Genomic DNA, 17,660 nt, shown 5'->3' on the forward strand with positions numbered 1-17,660 from the left:
TCCACTCCCACAATGCCCGGCACTAGCTGCAGCTATTCTCGCTGGACTACAAGTCCCAGAATGCAGTGCGTCGCACGCAGGCCTGTGTCGCCCGAGCATGCGCTCTTAGAGATCTCGGGCGCAGGTGGGATTCACTTCCGGCAGCTGGCAGCTGAGCCATGGTAAGAAGGCGGATGGTGGGTGCTGAGGGAGTTGATGCGCTTTGGGGCTCTGAGTCAGGCCTGGGGCAGGCAGGCCGACGCCTGGGGTTGTGATTCGTGGAACGCGCGGGAGAGGCCTCCGGCGTGGGTTACGATTTGTTATTCCCGGGCTTCCTCTGCGCTCAGGCCACGTGGGTCAACAGTAGCGATAAGTGAAACGCACTGAGCACTCACTCGCCTTGTCCCAAGTTCATCAAGTCCATCAAGTGCACTTGAGGGCTTGAAGACCATTATCTCATTCAGTATGTTCCGAATCCCCATTCCAAAGAGGAAGAAACCGAGGCCCAGAGAAGTGGAGTCACTTGCCCGAGGATGCACAGCTTGAGGAGTCAGGATTGGAACTCAGATCTGGCTCCACAGCCTAAACATCTTTCACTGCACTGCGCAAGGTGTAGAACTGTGCCCCTAATAAAATCCTCGTGCTTCTGGCGCCTCCATCTTTTCCTCCTCTTCCGTTCCTCCCCTCCCCAAACTAGGCTAAGACAACACAAGTTCTCTTTAGCACCCAGATGACGCTTGAAGCTGACAAGAGAGTCAGAAAGTTATTATACTACGTATCTCACGGACTTGTCCACTAGGACATTGATTGTTTAGTTTCCCGCCTGGGGAAATGTTCACATAGCTTTATGGTTCTAGGGCCCAGCCCAGAGTTGGCTCTCCCTAGGTTTTTTTTTTTTTAACGATTTTATTGGGGAATTGGGGGGATGGGAACAGTGCTGGGGATTTAGGGGAAGGGGAACAGACAAGTTGCTGTCCTTTTGTCCTTCAGTCTAGTTGTGGAGGACGTTGCTTCACTGGCCCAAGTTGGCACCATCATTGCGCTCTTCCCGGGCGAGGCAGATCAGTCTCCGGCTTCTGGACGGCCGCTCACTGCGGCTATTGGCCGCTCATGCTGGATGCTGGCTACATACGGTAGCCCATGGCAACCCACTGCAGCAGGGGCTGCAGCCTACGCCGTTGCAGGCAACTCTCTGCAGCCCAGCTCCAGGTTGAGCTGTTGTTCAGCATCTTAGCTGTGGAGGGCAGTGTCACTGGCCCTCATATGTGGGATCCGAACTGGTGCCCTCTGGCATCCCAAGCCAGTTCTTAACCATCGCGCCACTCGGCCGGCCCCTAGGTATTTGTTGAATGAATGACGGCTGCACCTCCTTTCCCGAACCTACGTGAACTGCCTGGAGGAAGGAGGCCAATGTGAGAGCCAGACTCTGCCCCACTCACTGGCTGTGTGTCTTTGGGTAAATTTCTTACCTTCTCTGGGCTTAGTTTCCTCAGTGGTAAAGTGGAAGTAGTGGTTCCTGTCTCACACAGCTTTTGTGAAGATCACGGGAGGTAAAGCATCCGGGTTTGCCTTTCCTTCTGTCTTTGGCGATAGCGGTGGTGACCTTCCAGGGTTGGTGGGAGCCTCCGCGTGAGATCTTTACAGATGTTGGTTGTGTGATGGGCATGGTTGAGTTCCTTGATAGAAATGGTCTCCTGTCTCCCTTCCAGGCTGCCCTCCTCCGCGCTGTGCCGCGGTTGCCAGGGCCAACTGTGTGGGGAAGGCCACTCTATGGGCTGCGGTGCCGCAATGGGCAGGATCCTAGGAAGTGGGTGGGGAGCAGGCTGGCCACCTCGAAGGAGAAGCCACCAGGCACAGAGACAGAGAAGTTCCAGATGGTCTACCGTTTTGATGGCATCAGAGCCTTCGGGTACTTGTCTCAGCTGAAGGTGGCACAGACGGCCCTGACGGTGGTGGCCCTGCCGCCTGGCTTCTACTGGTACTCCCAGGGCCTCATGACTCTCAACTCCCTGTGCCTCGTGGGCGGGATAGCTGGCTTCGCCCTGACCATGCTGTGCTGGATGAGCTATTTCTTCCGGAGGCTGGTGGGTATCCTGTACGTGAACGAGTCAGGCACGATGCTGCGGGTGGCCCACCTGACCTTCTGGGGCTGGCGGCAGGACACGTACTGCCCGGTGGCCGACGTGATCCCCCTGGCAGAGACCCAGGACCGGCCCCAGGAGCTGTTCATGCGGATCCAGCAGTACAGTGGGAAGCAAACCTTCTACATCAGCCTGCGCTATGGACGCATCCTGGACCGAGAGCGGTTCACGCAGGTGTTTGGGGCGCTGGACACGCGCAAGTGAACGTCTGGGCGCTGGGCCCCTGGGAACTTGTGTTTGGGGATGAGGAAGTTCACAAGGCGGATGCCAGTAACCCAGTTTAGGAAAGAGGCCCGTAGTGCAAATTCTAACTGCGCTGTGTATGGCATTCTGTTAGGTACTGGCCAGAAGTTTCTGCTAAGAGCCAGTTCCTGGAGGAAGCTCTGCCCGCTTCACTCAATACAGTGCAGTAAAGTGGGAAGAGGGGTGACCAGGGAAGCACAGGCCTTGGGTTCTGTGACTTCAGAAGACTTGGGTTCTGTCTGTTCTTAACTCCCTGTCCTGGGGCAGGGAAGTGAGTCTCTGAACCTTGGTTTTGCATTTTTTAAATGGAAACTCCTGCCTGTCTCATGAGAGGGGTGTGAGAATAAACAATAAACGTCAAGTGCTTTGCAAACTCAACGGGCGGGAGCAAATATTAAGCGTTAGTTAATGCGGAGGTGATGTGCAGTGGACCCAGCAGCAGACGGGACTCGAAATGAAGCCCAGCGCTGGGTCATTGCATTCTGCCAGGATGGTAGCTGCACAACAACTGGGGCAGCAGTATCACCCAAGAGAGCACAGCTCCCCTGCCCGGACTGTGATCGCTGCAGAGGTCTAGGTTCTCCCATCGGATGCCTCTGTGGACTTTGTGTTCGTGGGCCAATTTTTTCCTGAAGAATAGGTTCTCAAACCCTGGCTCCACGTGCAGAATCACCTGGAGAGCTGTTGAAAAATATTGTTGCCCAGGCCAGTGACCAGGTCCCCCAGGTGATTTTCATGTGTAGCCTGGGTTGACAACGCTGCCCTGAAGTCTCACCACACTGAGAGGTGAGAGCTGGATTCTCACCAGCCTTGGCATGAAAGCCTTCACTTTGATGCACACTCTGCTTACACAGTACCAGCAGAGGGCACACAGAGCAAATGCATTGTCCATCCCATTATTCCCGAGCTAAAGTCATAGATCTCCACGTGACAATGGCAGTCGGGCTAGGGCTCCTGCAACGCGTGTAGGGCAGCACCTGGGAGCTATTCAAAAAACCCCCAAATCAACATCAGCACAGACAACAAAACTCGCCTGTGTTCAGCCCCTGTAGATTCTGGTAAAAGCTTCCTAGGTCATTCCAAGGCACCCCAAGTTTTGAGGATCCTTGTGTGGGGTATACCCTACCCCAAAGCCATGCAGCAGCTTCTCAGCAAAATGGAAGTGGTCTTTAGATTCAGGCGGTGGGTATATTTGCAGTTTCTGCCTTTGACAACAATTCCAAAATAGTGGCCTAATAGAAATACCCAAGCATACATAGAAAGGATGTTCACTGAATGTTTCTAATGGCAAAACAAAACAATAGCACCACGGAACTGGAAGTAAACTGTCTATCGGTGGCCACGTGGTTAAGTAAAAATGGTGGCTCCAATACTAGGGGATATTTCACAGCCCTTGGAAAGAGTGAGGTTGAACCATCTGCCGACGTGGACAGGTGATCATGGGGTAACGTTACATGGAATAAACAAGTCACAGAACAATCTAGTTTTGTGTGATCTTGCGTTTTGAAAAAAAAAATGCATACATTGCAAACTGTTAACAGTGGTTACCTCTGGGGAGAGAATTGGGGGTGGATGAGATGAAGGGAAAGCTTCGACTTTTAACTTTATAACCTAGTTTGTTTACAATTTTCATAATGGGCTTGGCATCTGCCATAACAAATGAAGAAAAACGCTGTAATAAACAGTTTCTCTCTCCATTCTTTCCTCCTCATGTCAGCTTTCTAGGTAAAGAGAAAAGTTTCTCAATCATGAATTCCCACTCTGGACTTGGAAGCTAAGTTGACAATAGGAAACAAGTCACTGAAAGCATCAGTGATGTGGCCTAGTTTGTCCCTTGTAGGCTGTCCCTTCCTGTCTGCTGAGAACCTTTTGGACTCGGCACCTCTCCATACTGTTTATAATTTAGATGCAGAGCTTGGGGTGGTCTGTAGCATGTCAGTTTTCATACGGTAGTTGCTGTGGACTGAATGTTTGTGTCCGCCCTAAAATTCATGTTGAAACTATCACCCCCAATGTGATGGTGTTTGGAGGAGGGTGGGGCCTTTGGGAGATGATTAGGGTTAGATGACGTCATGAGGGTGAGGCCCTCAGGAAGGGATTAATGTCCTTCTAAAAAGAAGACAAGGAAAGCCACGGTAGGACATAACCAGGAAGAGGCCGTCGCCAGGAACCCAACCATGGACTTCAGGTCAGGCCTCCAGAACTGTGAGAAGTGAATGCAGTTCAGGCTGCCCAGTCTATGGTATCTTGTGACAGCAGCCCGAGCTGACTTGAGTCCTCCAGACCAGGCTCTAACTGGGGACGTTCATGGTGTGCATGGCCGACAGCCACTGTCCTTGCTACAGCCGTTACCAAAAATGAGACTTCCCTAGCTCTTGGGCCAGGTAGCCCACCCCGGCCCATTGCTGAATTACGACACTTAATACACTCCCCAGAACGGATCTGAAAGGTTTAGCTGCTCGTGGGACCAACCTGGGGTGAATTACCCAAATAACTAGGGTTGGTGCTTTCCTTTGGCTGCTTTCTGACTTCAGGACTTGAGTCCCCAAATGGAAAGCAACGGGGTCCCTTTGAACCCCAGGCAGAGTCCAACTTTTATGGCCTTGTTTTGATCCTGCAGCATTCAACTGTAAAATCTTGCCTGATGAGAGTTAATCGGGCAGGGCCGATACCATCTGCCTCCCCACGGAGGAGGAAGGGCAGAAAATAAGAAACTGTTTTTTACAGAGTATTTGACCTTGAGGTTCTGGCACCTTCCACCCACCCGCCTTAGGACTGTTGTGTTTCGGATCTCACACTGATGCTGACCAGTTCAAGTCCACGTTCCGGTGGCCAGGCTGGCTGGGAGAAAGGCCCTTGAGTGTTGACAGTCCCTCTCCTCAACCAAGCCCACCCTGACTGTGCGCACACACACACACACACACACACACACACACACACACACACTTGTGTACACGCTAGTACATCATCTTTCCTCTGTGTGTATTCTGGCTTCTGAGCTGCGTGATTTGGGGCAGGTTCCTCTAACCTCGCGGAGCTTCAGTTTCCTCATCTTAAAAATAGGCATACAAATACACAGTTCATAGGTTTGTTGTGAGAATTATAAAGCACCAGTAGAATATGCTTGCACATTACAGATGCTCAACAAATGATAATTACCACTCTGATTATTTACAAAATACATTTAATGGTAGCTAATGCCTTCCAAGTCCGTTGTTTCATAGACATGTTGGGATGTCCGAGCTGGAAGGAACCTCGAAATCCTGTGATCCAAACCATATGTTTTCCAGGTGAGAAAAATATGGGTGGATCGAGGCCCGCTGAGACAGCTGGGAGCAGAAGTGAGACAGGAGCCCATGATCCCCACTCCTGGGCCAGGACACCAGGAGGGTGAGAGGCCAGCTAACTGCCACAGGTGCTTACCAAGCACCTCTCCTGTGCCTCCCCATTGAGGTGGGCATCAACTTACCACCTCAGTTGACTGAGAGAGTCTGATTTAATTGGTCGGGGGGGAGGCCCAAGCTTTGGGATTGTTTAAAAAGCTCTTTAGGGTGACTAAAGTGCACCCAATGTGGAAAGTCACTGTCCTGAATGTTGTAGATTCTGAGCTTTTTTCCCCTTCTCCATTCATCCCATTATCGTTGTCCTAGTCAGGCCACAAGGTCATCTTGATTGTGATAGAGTCCCAACCGGTCTCCCCGCCTCGCTGTTTGTCACAGTGAGCATGTACTCGGGACAACCTTTCTTTCTTTTCCCTCCCTCCCTTCCAAGATTTTATTGGGGAATTGGGGAAGGGGAACAGCCAAGTTGTTGTCCTTCCATATTAGTTGTGGAGGGCGCAGCTAGCTCAGCTCCAAGTCCAGTCACCATCCGGCCGCCTGTCGGCAGCTCGTGACAGCTCAGCTCAAGGTGCCGTGTTCAATCTTAGTTGCGGGTGGGGGTAGCCCACCATCCCATGCGGGAGTCGAACCAGCAACCTGTTAAGAGCATGTGCTCTCACCAGCTGAGCCATCCTGCCACATGTTGGCAGCTCAGCTCGGGCTCAGCTCACTGGCCCATGTGGGAATCGAACCGGCGACCCTGTTGCTCAGTGCTCGTGCTCCTAACCAACTGAGCTACTCAGCCAGCCCAGGACAATCTTCCTAAATCGCACGTCAGAGTATCCCTCTGCTCCAGACCTTGGGTGGCTCCATCACTGCATGGAAGGCCCTCAGCATGGCACAGAAAGCGCCTCGGATCCGAGTCCTGCCTGTTTCCCTGGCGTTTTCTTCCAGCTCTTCTCGTCTCCCTCCCTTTGTGATCTAGTAATGCTGAACAATGTAGACCTGCCTCCTGCCTCCGTGCCTTTCAGTTAGCTACTTTCTTGCTCTGCAATGCCTTCCCTCCCTCCTCTGAGTCACCCTTGAAGATGAAACTCGGGTCCAACTTCCACCCCAACAACGCGGGGCCTGCCCTTTGTGCACATACAGCCTCCCGGGTCTTCCTGCATCCTGGTCCTTACGCTGGGTTGCTGTGACCTCTGCCCCACTAAAAGGTGAGCTGAGGGTAAGGGGCACACCTTGTCCATCCCTATCACGTGGTATGTCCTTGATGCACTCTGGTGACATTAACAGCCTCACCATGCTTCCCGAACCCAACGCAGACTTATGCAGGTAGAGTGTTCCCCCCAAGACATCCCTAAGACGTATATAATTGGTGCTTAATAACTACTTACCAGATAATGACTTAACCATTTCCAACCAAAAAGGCCACATTCACCCTGAGGTTTCCATTATAAATATATTTTTTTTAAATTTAACAATAGTGATTAACAAGGGAAACACATTTAATTCATGGAATTGTGCATCTGGTCATCGGTTACATTGTGACATGTTAATTTATCATTTATTGGCACTCTCAACAGAATACTGTAAACAAGATCACTTTGTATGCGTAAGTCGCTGATGCTTCCTAGCTATGGTTTTTTACCATGAGCTGATAGATAGATAGATAGATAGATAGATAGATAGATAGATAGATAGATAAATGTTGTGCACAATTTTGCATGGTTACTGAGTGTCAGTAAAAATTATAAAAAACACCCATTTATAATAAAAGGGAGGATGTGCTAAGACTTGCTATATCACTGGACCTTGTTTTCTATAAAAGTGACAAGGTTTGCTAGAGACATTCACTAAACTCTATAGCACTAATGTATGATGGATTCACTTCCAGACCGTCGGCCACAGAAGCGCTTCTCCCTGGGCTCTGCCCTCGACGGCGACCTGTCTGCCGGGTCCGCTGTCTTTTCACCAACCTTCTTCCAGTTCCTACGAATCTTGAGCTCTGCTGAGAATTCTTTTCCATGACATTCTTCCAGCTAGGCTCCCCCACCCCCAAAAGCAGATGTCTCAGGAACTCGTCATGCCCTGAGTCAACAAGAACTTGATAAATGGCTTAAAAAGTTTTACGAGAATAACTTCCCTTTGGTAAGGACTGAATAAGTCTGGAAATGACTTTCCAGATAAAGTGGTTTCACTTCTCTGTTAATTCCCCCTGGGGAGAGAACAAAATATTGGAGCCACTCTCTCCACCAAAGAGCCACGTTTCTGGTTGTGCCCTGGATTAAAACCCTTCTGGGTTCCAGGAACCTTACTGTGTGTTTGCATCCAGTGCCACAGTTCTCAGGAGAACGCATACCCACACCAATAAATATGCATTATGGTTTGGTTTGCATTTTGCTTGTTTGTTAAATAAGGCCTTGAATTTTGGGCTACTGCCTGTGGAATCCGGATCCCCCGAGAAAGGTGTGAGAACTGATGTGTCTTTGCATATGCTGTTCCCTTTCTGCAACACTCTTCCTTGCCTTGTCTGTTTGGCGAACTCCTGCTCATTCTGCAAAACCTTGCTCAAATGTCACTGTCTCCTTGAAACCTCCCTTAGGCGGATTAGGGCACTCCTTCCAATTTCCTGATGCTTCTACAAATACCTCTGTTACAGCACTTGCCACTCAGCTTTCATTGTTGGCTTAAGAGTCTGTTGTGCACAGTAGATTGTGAATCCCTCGAGAGCAGGGACTATGTTTTATTTCAGGTTTGTCCTCCTAGTGCTCGGCACTGGGCCTGGGACAGGGCAGGTAATTAATGCAAGTTTCATGAATGAATTATTGAATAAGGAAACACTGTGGAATGCCTTTAATGCAACGGGTTAGCCCTGACTTCAAGGATGCAAAGTGAATTCATGGATCTGTCTGTGTCTGTTAGACATGTTCGTGCCTTTCCGTTCTCAACAAAAACAGGTCGATGACCAAGTTTGATGAAGAGTGGAAGCTGAAAAAAAAAATCCCTTTGAGGTCTTTGGATGATTAGTTACTAAAAGAGCGAAGTGCTGAATGGAGGCCTTTGAAATGCTCATCTCCCCAGACGGTCAACCAAGGCACTGGGAGATGAAGTGGCCTTCCTTCTGGACAGAACACAAGCCAAACTGTCACTAAACAATCCTTTATTGCTGTAGGACTACCAGATGCCTCAGCCATAGTGCAATGAAGCCTTTAAGTACTAGGTGCCTGGTAATCTCCACACTCATTCACGGCAGGAAAATCTCTAATTTGGAGTGGCAAGGTGCAAGGAAACCGCCTTGAGCCAACAGGCTGGTTTTTTTTTTTTTTCCCTGCACGGAACTCTGGTGCCTTTAATTCATGACGCTTCCCTCGAGAAGAAATCTAATTTAGTAACTGACTGGTCTGATGGGACAGCAAAGCTATTCCTAGGGCTGCTCAGAAGTGGAGCAAAGGTGCATGAACCAAAGCTAGAGAAAGAGCCTCCTGGGCGAGGGGTCCAAAAGGCAGACCCCAGACACCTGGGAGACAGGAGGAAGTCGCCCCAGGCCCTGGGCTCATGCTCCTGGGAGACTGGCTTGTGCTTGTGACCTTTTGTGCCCCCTGCTCACGCTGCAGTTTTCTTCCCAGAGGTCTCGGTTTGACATTTAACAGAGGGGAATTTAACAGTTTGGGGAATGGAGGATGGCAAGTAAGAACCATCAGTGATGCCACCTGGAGATTCTCCAAGGGCAAAGCTCCGTCAAGGACAGAATTCACAGTTTAGAGGAACCCCCAGATGCGCTGAGAGGCGTGGTCCAAGGCTTCAGGAGGCCTGGCTCAGTCCTAATGTCCCCACTGTCCTGCCTTCGTATGATCGGTCCTGTCCTTCATTGAACTGTGCATGAGACATGTTCAGAGCTCCGGGAGCTGGGTGAGAGGGGGCGGGCATGTTTGTTTGCGAGGGAGCCAGCATCCTTGACCACAGAATATGGCACTTGAGAAGGACCCAGGAGACCCAGCCATCAGTCCCAGGAGCAGGTGTCATTCCCTTTACTGGCTTCCAAAGAAATTGTTGGGGTCAAGGGCAGACATATATGGCCACAACTCTCATGACCCATCATGAGACTGTCCGGGGCTCAAGCAGAATTTCTGGGCTTAAACCAAGGGGCACCATTGGCTCTGCAGGGAGGAAAACCCAAACCAGCACCCCCTTCTCACCCCTCCCCACAAGCCACCAAAAAACGTCCCCTCCCCACCTACCACCCTTCCATTGATGCATCCACCTCTGATCCTTTAAGTGAAAACATGAATTAGGCAAACTAATCAATTTGACAACTGTTGAGATCGGGGCTTCCCCAGAGCGTAGTGGAAATGGCTTTGTTACTTGAAGTCGGCTAAGATGTCACTGAAAATATTGAGGAACAGGTGTGCGTGGTGATCCCTGAAGACCAGAGTGGGACGGAAACGAATGGATTTGTCCCCGCAGCCCCCCAACACCACGCCTGAAAGAAATGGCAGGAAGTTGGTTAGGAGCGGGGCTTAGAGTCAGGCTCAGAGAACTGGGGGTTGGGGGAGGGGGTGCTACAACATGGCTACCACACCCACCCATGTCCTTCCTTCCATCCACCCATTCATCTCCATTCCTTTTCTCTCTCCCTTCATCCGTCTCCTCCATCATTCTCGTCCCTCCTTCCCTCCTTCCAAGTTTGAATGCCTGCTGTCTGAACTAGGTCTAGAGATAGAGAAGTCCTGAGCTAAAGTCCCCGCCTTCCAGAAACTCATGGTGTCGGGGGGGAAAGAAAATAAGTAAATTACAAATGGGGGGAGCAGGTCAGAAGCATGTCTGTGGGGCAGAGCAGTCAGGAAGAGGGGTGGGCCCCTTATTTTAAAGGGCAATTTCACCACTGACTTGCTGGGTGCCCTTGCCTCGGTTGCTTAGCATCTCTGAGACTGAGTTTTCTCCTTTAATGAGGACGTGCTTCACCCCTGCCCTTCAGGGCTGGTGCAGGGGTGCCAGAAGGTGGTACAAATGAAAGACACCATGCTTGACACCACAGGTGCTCTTACCTCATCACAATACCCTGCCACCCCCACCCCACCACTCCAGCTTACAACTCTTCCACGGCTTCCCATGGCTCTTAGAAAAAACGTCCAGAATCTTGAACCTGATCCACAGGCGGACGTGGGCCTGGCAGCACCTCCAGTCCCATTGGTCCCTCATCGCACTCCATCCTTTCGGTTTCTCCAGCCCTGTAGGCTCCCTTCAGCCTCAGCTCATTGCACACATCCCTCCCTCGGCCTGGGATGCTCTTCCTGACTTTCTGCACCGGGCCAACCCCTGTCCACCCATCAAGACTTAGGTAAAATGTCACTTCCGCAAAGGAAGCCTTCGCTGATTTCCTGGACACTTTCCCCAGCTATTTACTCTCTGAGCCCCTTTTCCTCCTTCCTCAGATTTATAACTGCAATCTGTTGTTTATGAAAGAGTCCCTTTAATGTCACCCCTTCCTGCTAGACTGTTAGCTCCTTGGAGGAGGGGACACCAATGGCCTTGTTCATCATCGTGACTCTCCCCAGGGGTGTCCTTCACCTCAGTGAATATTTTCACATGAATAAATAACTGTACGAGGAAATCCTGATGGTAACTTTCTCTTCTTCTGAGAAAAAGCGTTCAGACTGTTTCTAGTCCTGTGTCCCACCTGTCCCCCCACACCAGGTAACATTCCGGGCCGCCTTACCTTTGTTTCTGGCTATCAAAATGAGTTTATTCCGGATGGACTCATCTGGAGTGTCAAAGGAGCAGAATGTGCCTCGTCCTCTCACTCTGCTGATGAACTGGGGGTACCGGGCCTGCAGCGGGGGAGACAAGGCTGGAATTGAAGCCTGTCACCTGTGTAGCAGCCACTTCATATACCCCCTGGGGCCAGCCTATGGGCCTCTGCATGGATTGGCAGGACCACTGTGGGGTTCAGGGCTCTGGCCCTGGAGACATCCAGTCCTGGGTTCAAAACCCTGCTCAGCCTTTTTCTCACTGTGCGACCTTGGGTGAATCTTAAGTGGCTTGTGACTCAGCGTCCTCTTCTGTAAACTGAAGGATATGAATGCTATTGACCTCAATGCGCTGTGGTGAGAATTTGGTGAGACAAGGTTTCTAAGTCTTAAGTCTAGGGCCTGGCACTCGGTAGGTGCTCAATAGATGTCAGCCATCTTCATTTATTAGCTCTCTTTCTAGAAAAGTGGTGATTCTTCTAGGAGGAAAACAGCTCATCCTCACTCAAGACTTTGAGGTTAAGGGTTTCACTGGAATGAATGGTTCCTCCCCTCCCCAAGTTCATGTCCAGCTGGAACCTGTGAACGTGACCTTGTTTGGAATAGGGTCTTTGCCGATGTAGTTAGGTGTAGATGAGGCCAAACTGGAGTAGGGTAGGCCCTACATCCAACGACGGGCATCCTTATAAGAAGAGCAAAGTGTGGACACAGGCATGTGACAGAGGGCAGAAAGCTGTGTGACAATGAGGCAGAGACGAGTGAATGCCAAGGACTGCCGGTAGCCACGAGGATCCAGGAGACAGGCCTTGGGTGGACTCTCTCTCAGAGCCTCCGGAAAGAATCAACGATACTGAGCTCTTGATTTCAGATTTCTGGCTTCCAGAATGGTAAGAGAATAAATTCTTGTTTTTTGCCACCCAGCAGCCTCAGGAAGTGAACAGTCACCCAGAGTAGAGGGTCTGGTTCTTCCTCACTCTCCATTGTCCATGCGAAGGACAGCAAATAGGCTTGGATAACCCAAAATAATTTCAGGTACCAGGGACAGAGACAGGGAGGCGGGGGGGGGGCACATGTCATTTTGTTACAGCTCCGTGGGAGAAACTGGAGATCAAGTTATATTCTGGTGATAGTAGAGGCCCCACATATATGCCAGGCACTGGACTAGGCACTTACACGCCTGACCTTGAATCCTCACTCCACTAGCAAAGGGCCCATGTTGATCTCCACAGGTGAGGGAACTGAGGCACAGAAGTCACTCTAGCACTCACTGTGCGCGTTCTTGCGCTTGCTGGTTGGCTGGGAGCCAGGGATTTGGATGCTCTCTCCCAACAGAGTGGAGGCCGAGAACAAGGTCTCACTCATGCTTGGGGCCCTTCTCTCTCTCTCACTCTCTCTCTCTCTCTCTCTCTCTCTCTCTCTCTCTCTCTCTCTCACACACACACACACACACACACACTCAAACAGGCCTAGTAACTGTCAACTTGATTAATTAATACATGACCGTGGGACCTCCCTGTCCCCTCCTCACTGTAGGGCTTCGATTGCTGTCTCTAGGCCTGCGCCCTTTAGTCTCACCCATGTGCCTTGCTCATTGTTTTAGAGTGGCCCTGTAATCTCACCCGCTTCTTGTCTATAACGTTGGAAGGCCCTGATAAGGCCCCCTGACTGCTCCCACCCCTTTAAATGAGCAGCTCAGGTCTCCTAAAAGCAAGATGCCAGTCTTGGCTCTGGGATGCTCCCATGGAAGGCTTTTTGGTGGCACCGTCCTGCACATGGAACCCACTTTGGGGAGCACCGTGCTCCACACCCCTTTTCAGAGCCAGGCTGCCTTGATCAGGGACCTGCAAGCTGCCTTGTCCTCCAGAACACACCCTTGTGACTAAGGGTGGTAGTGGCATCAACTGGGACATTACTAGAAGGACAAAGAAAACCTTCCTGGCATTCTTTCGCCCGAGGCCTTGCTCCTCTGGTGTAGTACGACATCACTCACGGGTCCCGATGCCTGTGTTCCTGTTTCTTCCTGAGCCACACAGCTATCTTGCCATCTGTGACTCTCCCATTGCTCACCCACTCACCTATCAAGGGACGCCGCAGAGGTCTGAACGCTTTTGTTTCTCTTCCATCCCAGCCAGTGCTGCCTTCTTTGAGTGCCAACCCTGTCCCTTGCCAGGCTGTGAACTCTGCCTATCTGTCGCTACTGATCATGAGAGCCTGGCCTGAGCTTCGCTCCCCGGGTAGGCTGCTATCCACGGTCTGCGTGGACCTCAGAGCTCGCGGGAAGTCTGCTCAGCTCAGGACAGGGAGCAGCCGCACTTGTGACAGCCCAGAACAACCAGCTCCCTCCAAGCCCCGGCCCCTGCAAGCTGGGCCCAGATGGCTCCCAGGGACGTAATGGACGCCTGTCACTTCTGCCCCACTGGCCCACCGTGGAGGAGCGCCCCAGCAGGGAGGAAAGGCCTGACCCATCGCAGAGGCTTTTTCTAGTGCCTGCCCCTACCCCAGCCTCAGTTTAAATGCAAATACAGCCCAAGAAAACCAAATTCCAGCCAGAGGGTCTTAACTGTCATAACAGCCACACTTAACTCCTTCAGAGTCTTTGCCATCGGGCAGATCTGGGTTTAGAACCTGGCTCCTGTCCCACGTCTCCCTTTTCTCATCCAGAAAATGAGGATAATCCCATTTTCCTAATTTCAAATTGTTCTGAGTTAGGGTTGCCAAAGACAATACAGGATGCCCAGGTAAACTGTAATTTCGGATAAACAATTTACACCTTTTTAGTATAAGTGTGTCCCAAATGGTGCATGATGTGTCTACGTTTATGTTAAAAATAAAGTCGCTGTTTTTCAAATTCAACTGGGTGTCCTGTGTTCAATAATTCGCTGAATTGGACAGCCTTGCCTGGGGGCGGAGGGCGGTCCCTGGAGCTGGAGGGATGCCATTCTGTAGAGCTCAGACGCTGACCTGGGGTCCTGGGAGAGCTGGGGTGGGCCCAGGCCAAGTTGGGGGGCAGGTACCTGGAGGTCCAGTAGCCCGGTGAGCAGGGCCTTCCCGGCATGGGCGGCATTATTCAGCAGGTCCTCCCGCTTGATGACATTGATGACCTCGGCCAGCAGCAGGTTCTTGGATGGGTCCCCCAGCCAGGTGTTGAAGATCCGGTAAGGCTGGAACGAGGCCCGGGGTGTCCGGTTCACACATGGCACACCCTGAGGAGGCCCCCACTTCCCTCAGATACACCTTGTGCCCCCTTTAAGGGAAAGAAACTAACCCAGGGAGCATCAACTAAGGGCTGGGAGGATAACATGTATTATCTCATTGAATTCTTTCCATTACAACAACCCCATATGGAGGTATGCCTAATGGTATGACTCTTAGGGAGACTAACTCATCTGCGTGCTGGGAAATCCCTCAGTCCTGGAGAAATCAAGATAGTGGGCCCTTGGATATCATCTTCATTTTATAAAAAAGGAAGCTAAGGTTCTGAGAGGTTAAGTGATTTGTCCCGGGAAAATAAAGCAGCTCACAGGTGGTGGACTCAGGAGCCGATCGATGGCAGTTTGACCACCTAATTTATTTCTCCATGAATTATTCGATGCAGCCAACTAAAGCATGCTTCCCAACCTCTCTTGCGGTTAGGAGTGGCCATGTGACCAGATCTGAGTCAAACTGTTAGAAATAGAAGTACCGTGGGATTTCTGAAAAGGCTGCTGAAGACAAGGAGTGGGCCACTTGGTGCTTCCTTCCTTTCTACTATCTAGAGTTGAGATGCGAAGGCTGGAGCTCCAGTAGCCATTTTGGACCATGAGGAAACCCCGAGGGTGGAAACTACATACAGGAATGGTAGAAGGAAGGATCCTAAACCCCTGATGACTCTGTGTGTGAGTGTGTGTGTGTGTGTGTGTGTGTGTGTGTGTGAATCCATATGTACATGTGGTAGTACAGTATAGTGGTTAAGAGCATGGGCTCCGGGTTTGAATCCTGGCTTTGTCATTTACCAGGCTGTGTGACCTTGGACACTTTACTTAACCAATTTGTGCCTGATTCCTCATTGGTGAAATGGGAGAGAAAAATAACACCTACTTGGTTAGATTGTTGTAAGGATTAAAAATACACGAGGAGTGCTTAGAACTAGGTCAGGCACAGAGCGAATGCTCAGTTCACAGCAGAAGCTATGAACAATATGATTATATGAGCACACAGAGAAAAATGCGGAGACTGACAATGGACTGCTATGAAGGCAGCCCTGCCGAGAGAGCAGGGGTGATCCCATTGGCTAATTAAATCGATATGAAGTGGGCCTTAGAGAACCTATGTGACACTTTAACGTGTCCACTCAGTGCCTCGTTTGTGAGAGGGATCAGTGAGGAGAAAGCAAAGCTCCTTTGCCTGCCTCCCTCCCCTGCCCTGCAAAGGAGGGGAGGGTGGGGTCAGCACTCACAGCATTGGGCCTGAACTCCTCCTTGTGGAAGAAACCCCCCGTCATCATCTTCTTGCTAAAGGTCATCACATCTGCAGGGTCGTCCAAGCCCCAGTGCTCGTGGGCCCAGAACTTGCCGGTGCAGCCCCCTCCCGTCTGGACCTCATCCACCAGGAAGGCACAGCCATGCTGGAGGGAGAGGAAGGAGAAATAAACACCCACCACAACCGGCCAAGCTTGGACCCCCGCGTCCAGCCGAAGAGTCCTGGCTTTCTGAACTGCAAGCCACGCCCCATGTTCCTGGGAAAAACTCGACAAACACTTAAGAAGGCAGTTCCACCAGAGCGGTGTCTAATGATTCCTCCAACCTGCTGAGCTGGAACCCAGCTGGCACATCGAATATCCCCTGGACCAAAGTACAGCAGCACGTCATCTGTCCCAGTCCCTGAGCAAGCCGACTTAGGAGGGGACGTGGCCCAGCAGTGAGGCCTAGCGCTTTCCCAAACTTCCGTCACCATGTTTGTCAGCGCTGCTCGTCACCCAGGCTATTATTTACTTAGTATTTGTGTTTAAATCAACTCATGTCATATAACCTTTATCTGTGAACTTGCTGGTTGGATGTGCCGGTTGTATGTGCAAGATACATTAAAATGAACACACGATATTAACGTAAAGTCTTTGCCTCTGTTGAATGTGGACCACACCAGGCTGGGGGCTCTAGAAAGAAAAGGATGGAGGCTGAGGCCTTCCCAAGGAATCTCTTGATTACAGAAGTTCCCCACAAAGATGACAGGCAGCTGGTTTTTGCACTAAGACGTTAGGGAAGAATTTCGGGCCCTGCCCTGCCCTCGGCCCCAGTCTTTCTACCTGGGAGGCAGACAGGCAGCCTCTGAATGCCTGAAAGTTTACAAGGACCCCAAAGCTATAACCCTGAGTTCCAGGAAACCAGCCGGAGACAGCCGGTGGCCCCGTCCAACCCTGGCCCCCCGCACTGACCTTCCTGGAGATGTCTCTCAGCTTCCGGAAGAAGTCATCAGATGCGTGGTTGTCTCCGCCCTCGGACTGGATGGGTTCCACGATGATCCCGGCCACCGTCTTCTTCTTTTTCCGGTATTTCACGATCAGATCCTCCACCTGGATTCCAAAGACGGGAAGTGGCAACGGCTTATGGGGAGACCCCTGAGCAACACAGCACCGTGGACGGGCACGTGGGGTCCTGTGAACCCCTGGAAGTTATATGGAAAACGTGCTCGTGTGCACATGTGTGGCTGGGAATGTGTCCTACTGGGGACTGGTGCTGGTCCTGGCGCTTATACAGACTGATAAATTGGGGCAAATTATTTAACCTTCCAAAGCCCCGCTCTCTTGATCTATAAATGGGTTTACTGACAGAATACCTAACAAAGTCAGGAAGAGGACTGAATGAGATAACGCAGCATGAGGTTATTATTATTATTGGTAGGAGAGTCCTTTCTGTGCAGAATCTGGGATGAATATTTGTTTAAAAAGCTGCTGCAAAACTCATCAATAGTGATAGAAACCCAATCAGTGGTTGTAGAGTGGGGTGAGGGGAGGGATCCTGGATTGACTTAGGTTGATCTGAGGAAATTTTCTGGGGTGATAAGATGCCCCTGATGGTTACATGAGTGTATTAATTTGACAAAACTTATGGAACTAGGCATTTAAATGAGTGCATTTTATGGTATGTAAATTATATATTAATGAAGTTGAAACTGATTTAAAACCCAAATCTCTTAACAGTGATGGGGTTGTAAGAAAAGCATCTGGGGCCGGCCAAGTGGCGCGATGGTTAAGA

The 17,660-nt window shown here is 50.8% G+C and overlaps 2 protein-coding genes across 4 annotated transcripts in view; one reads left to right on the forward strand and one right to left on the reverse strand.

Annotated features, from left to right (window-relative positions):
• The first annotated feature begins 26 nt into the window (after nt 1-26).
• On the forward strand, nt 27-6,170 carry TMEM186 (transmembrane protein 186). Its single transcript, XM_019666135.1, has 2 exons — nt 27-161; nt 1,689-6,170. The coding sequence occupies exons 1-2, from the start codon at nt 159-161 to the stop codon at nt 2,322-2,324; spliced, it is 639 nt and encodes a 212-aa protein (XP_019521680.1). The 5' UTR covers nt 27-158; the 3' UTR covers nt 2,325-6,170.
• Nucleotides 6,171-7,123: 953 nt separating this feature from the next.
• ABAT (4-aminobutyrate aminotransferase) overlaps nt 7,124-17,660 on the reverse strand; it is a 69,933-nt gene continuing 59,396 nt past the window's right edge. For all 3 annotated transcript variants that reach the window (XM_019666129.1, XM_019666130.1, XM_019666131.1), the window contains exons 12-16: nt 16,841-16,978; nt 15,866-16,033; nt 14,445-14,591; nt 11,400-11,511; nt 7,124-10,163 (exon numbers count right to left, since the gene is read on the reverse strand). In XM_019666129.1, coding sequence (XP_019521674.1) covers nt 10,042-10,163; nt 11,400-11,511; nt 14,445-14,591; nt 15,866-16,033; nt 16,841-16,978 — 687 coding nt within the window. In that variant the 3' untranslated portion in view covers nt 7,124-10,041. The remainder of the gene's footprint in view (nt 10,164-11,399; nt 11,512-14,444; nt 14,592-15,865; nt 16,034-16,840; nt 16,979-17,660) is intronic.

Source organism: Hipposideros armiger, unplaced genomic scaffold, assembly GCF_001890085.2.
Source record: "Hipposideros armiger isolate ML-2016 unplaced genomic scaffold, ASM189008v1 scaffold_461, whole genome shotgun sequence".
NCBI classification, from domain to species: Eukaryota; Metazoa; Chordata; class Mammalia; order Chiroptera; family Hipposideridae; genus Hipposideros; species Hipposideros armiger.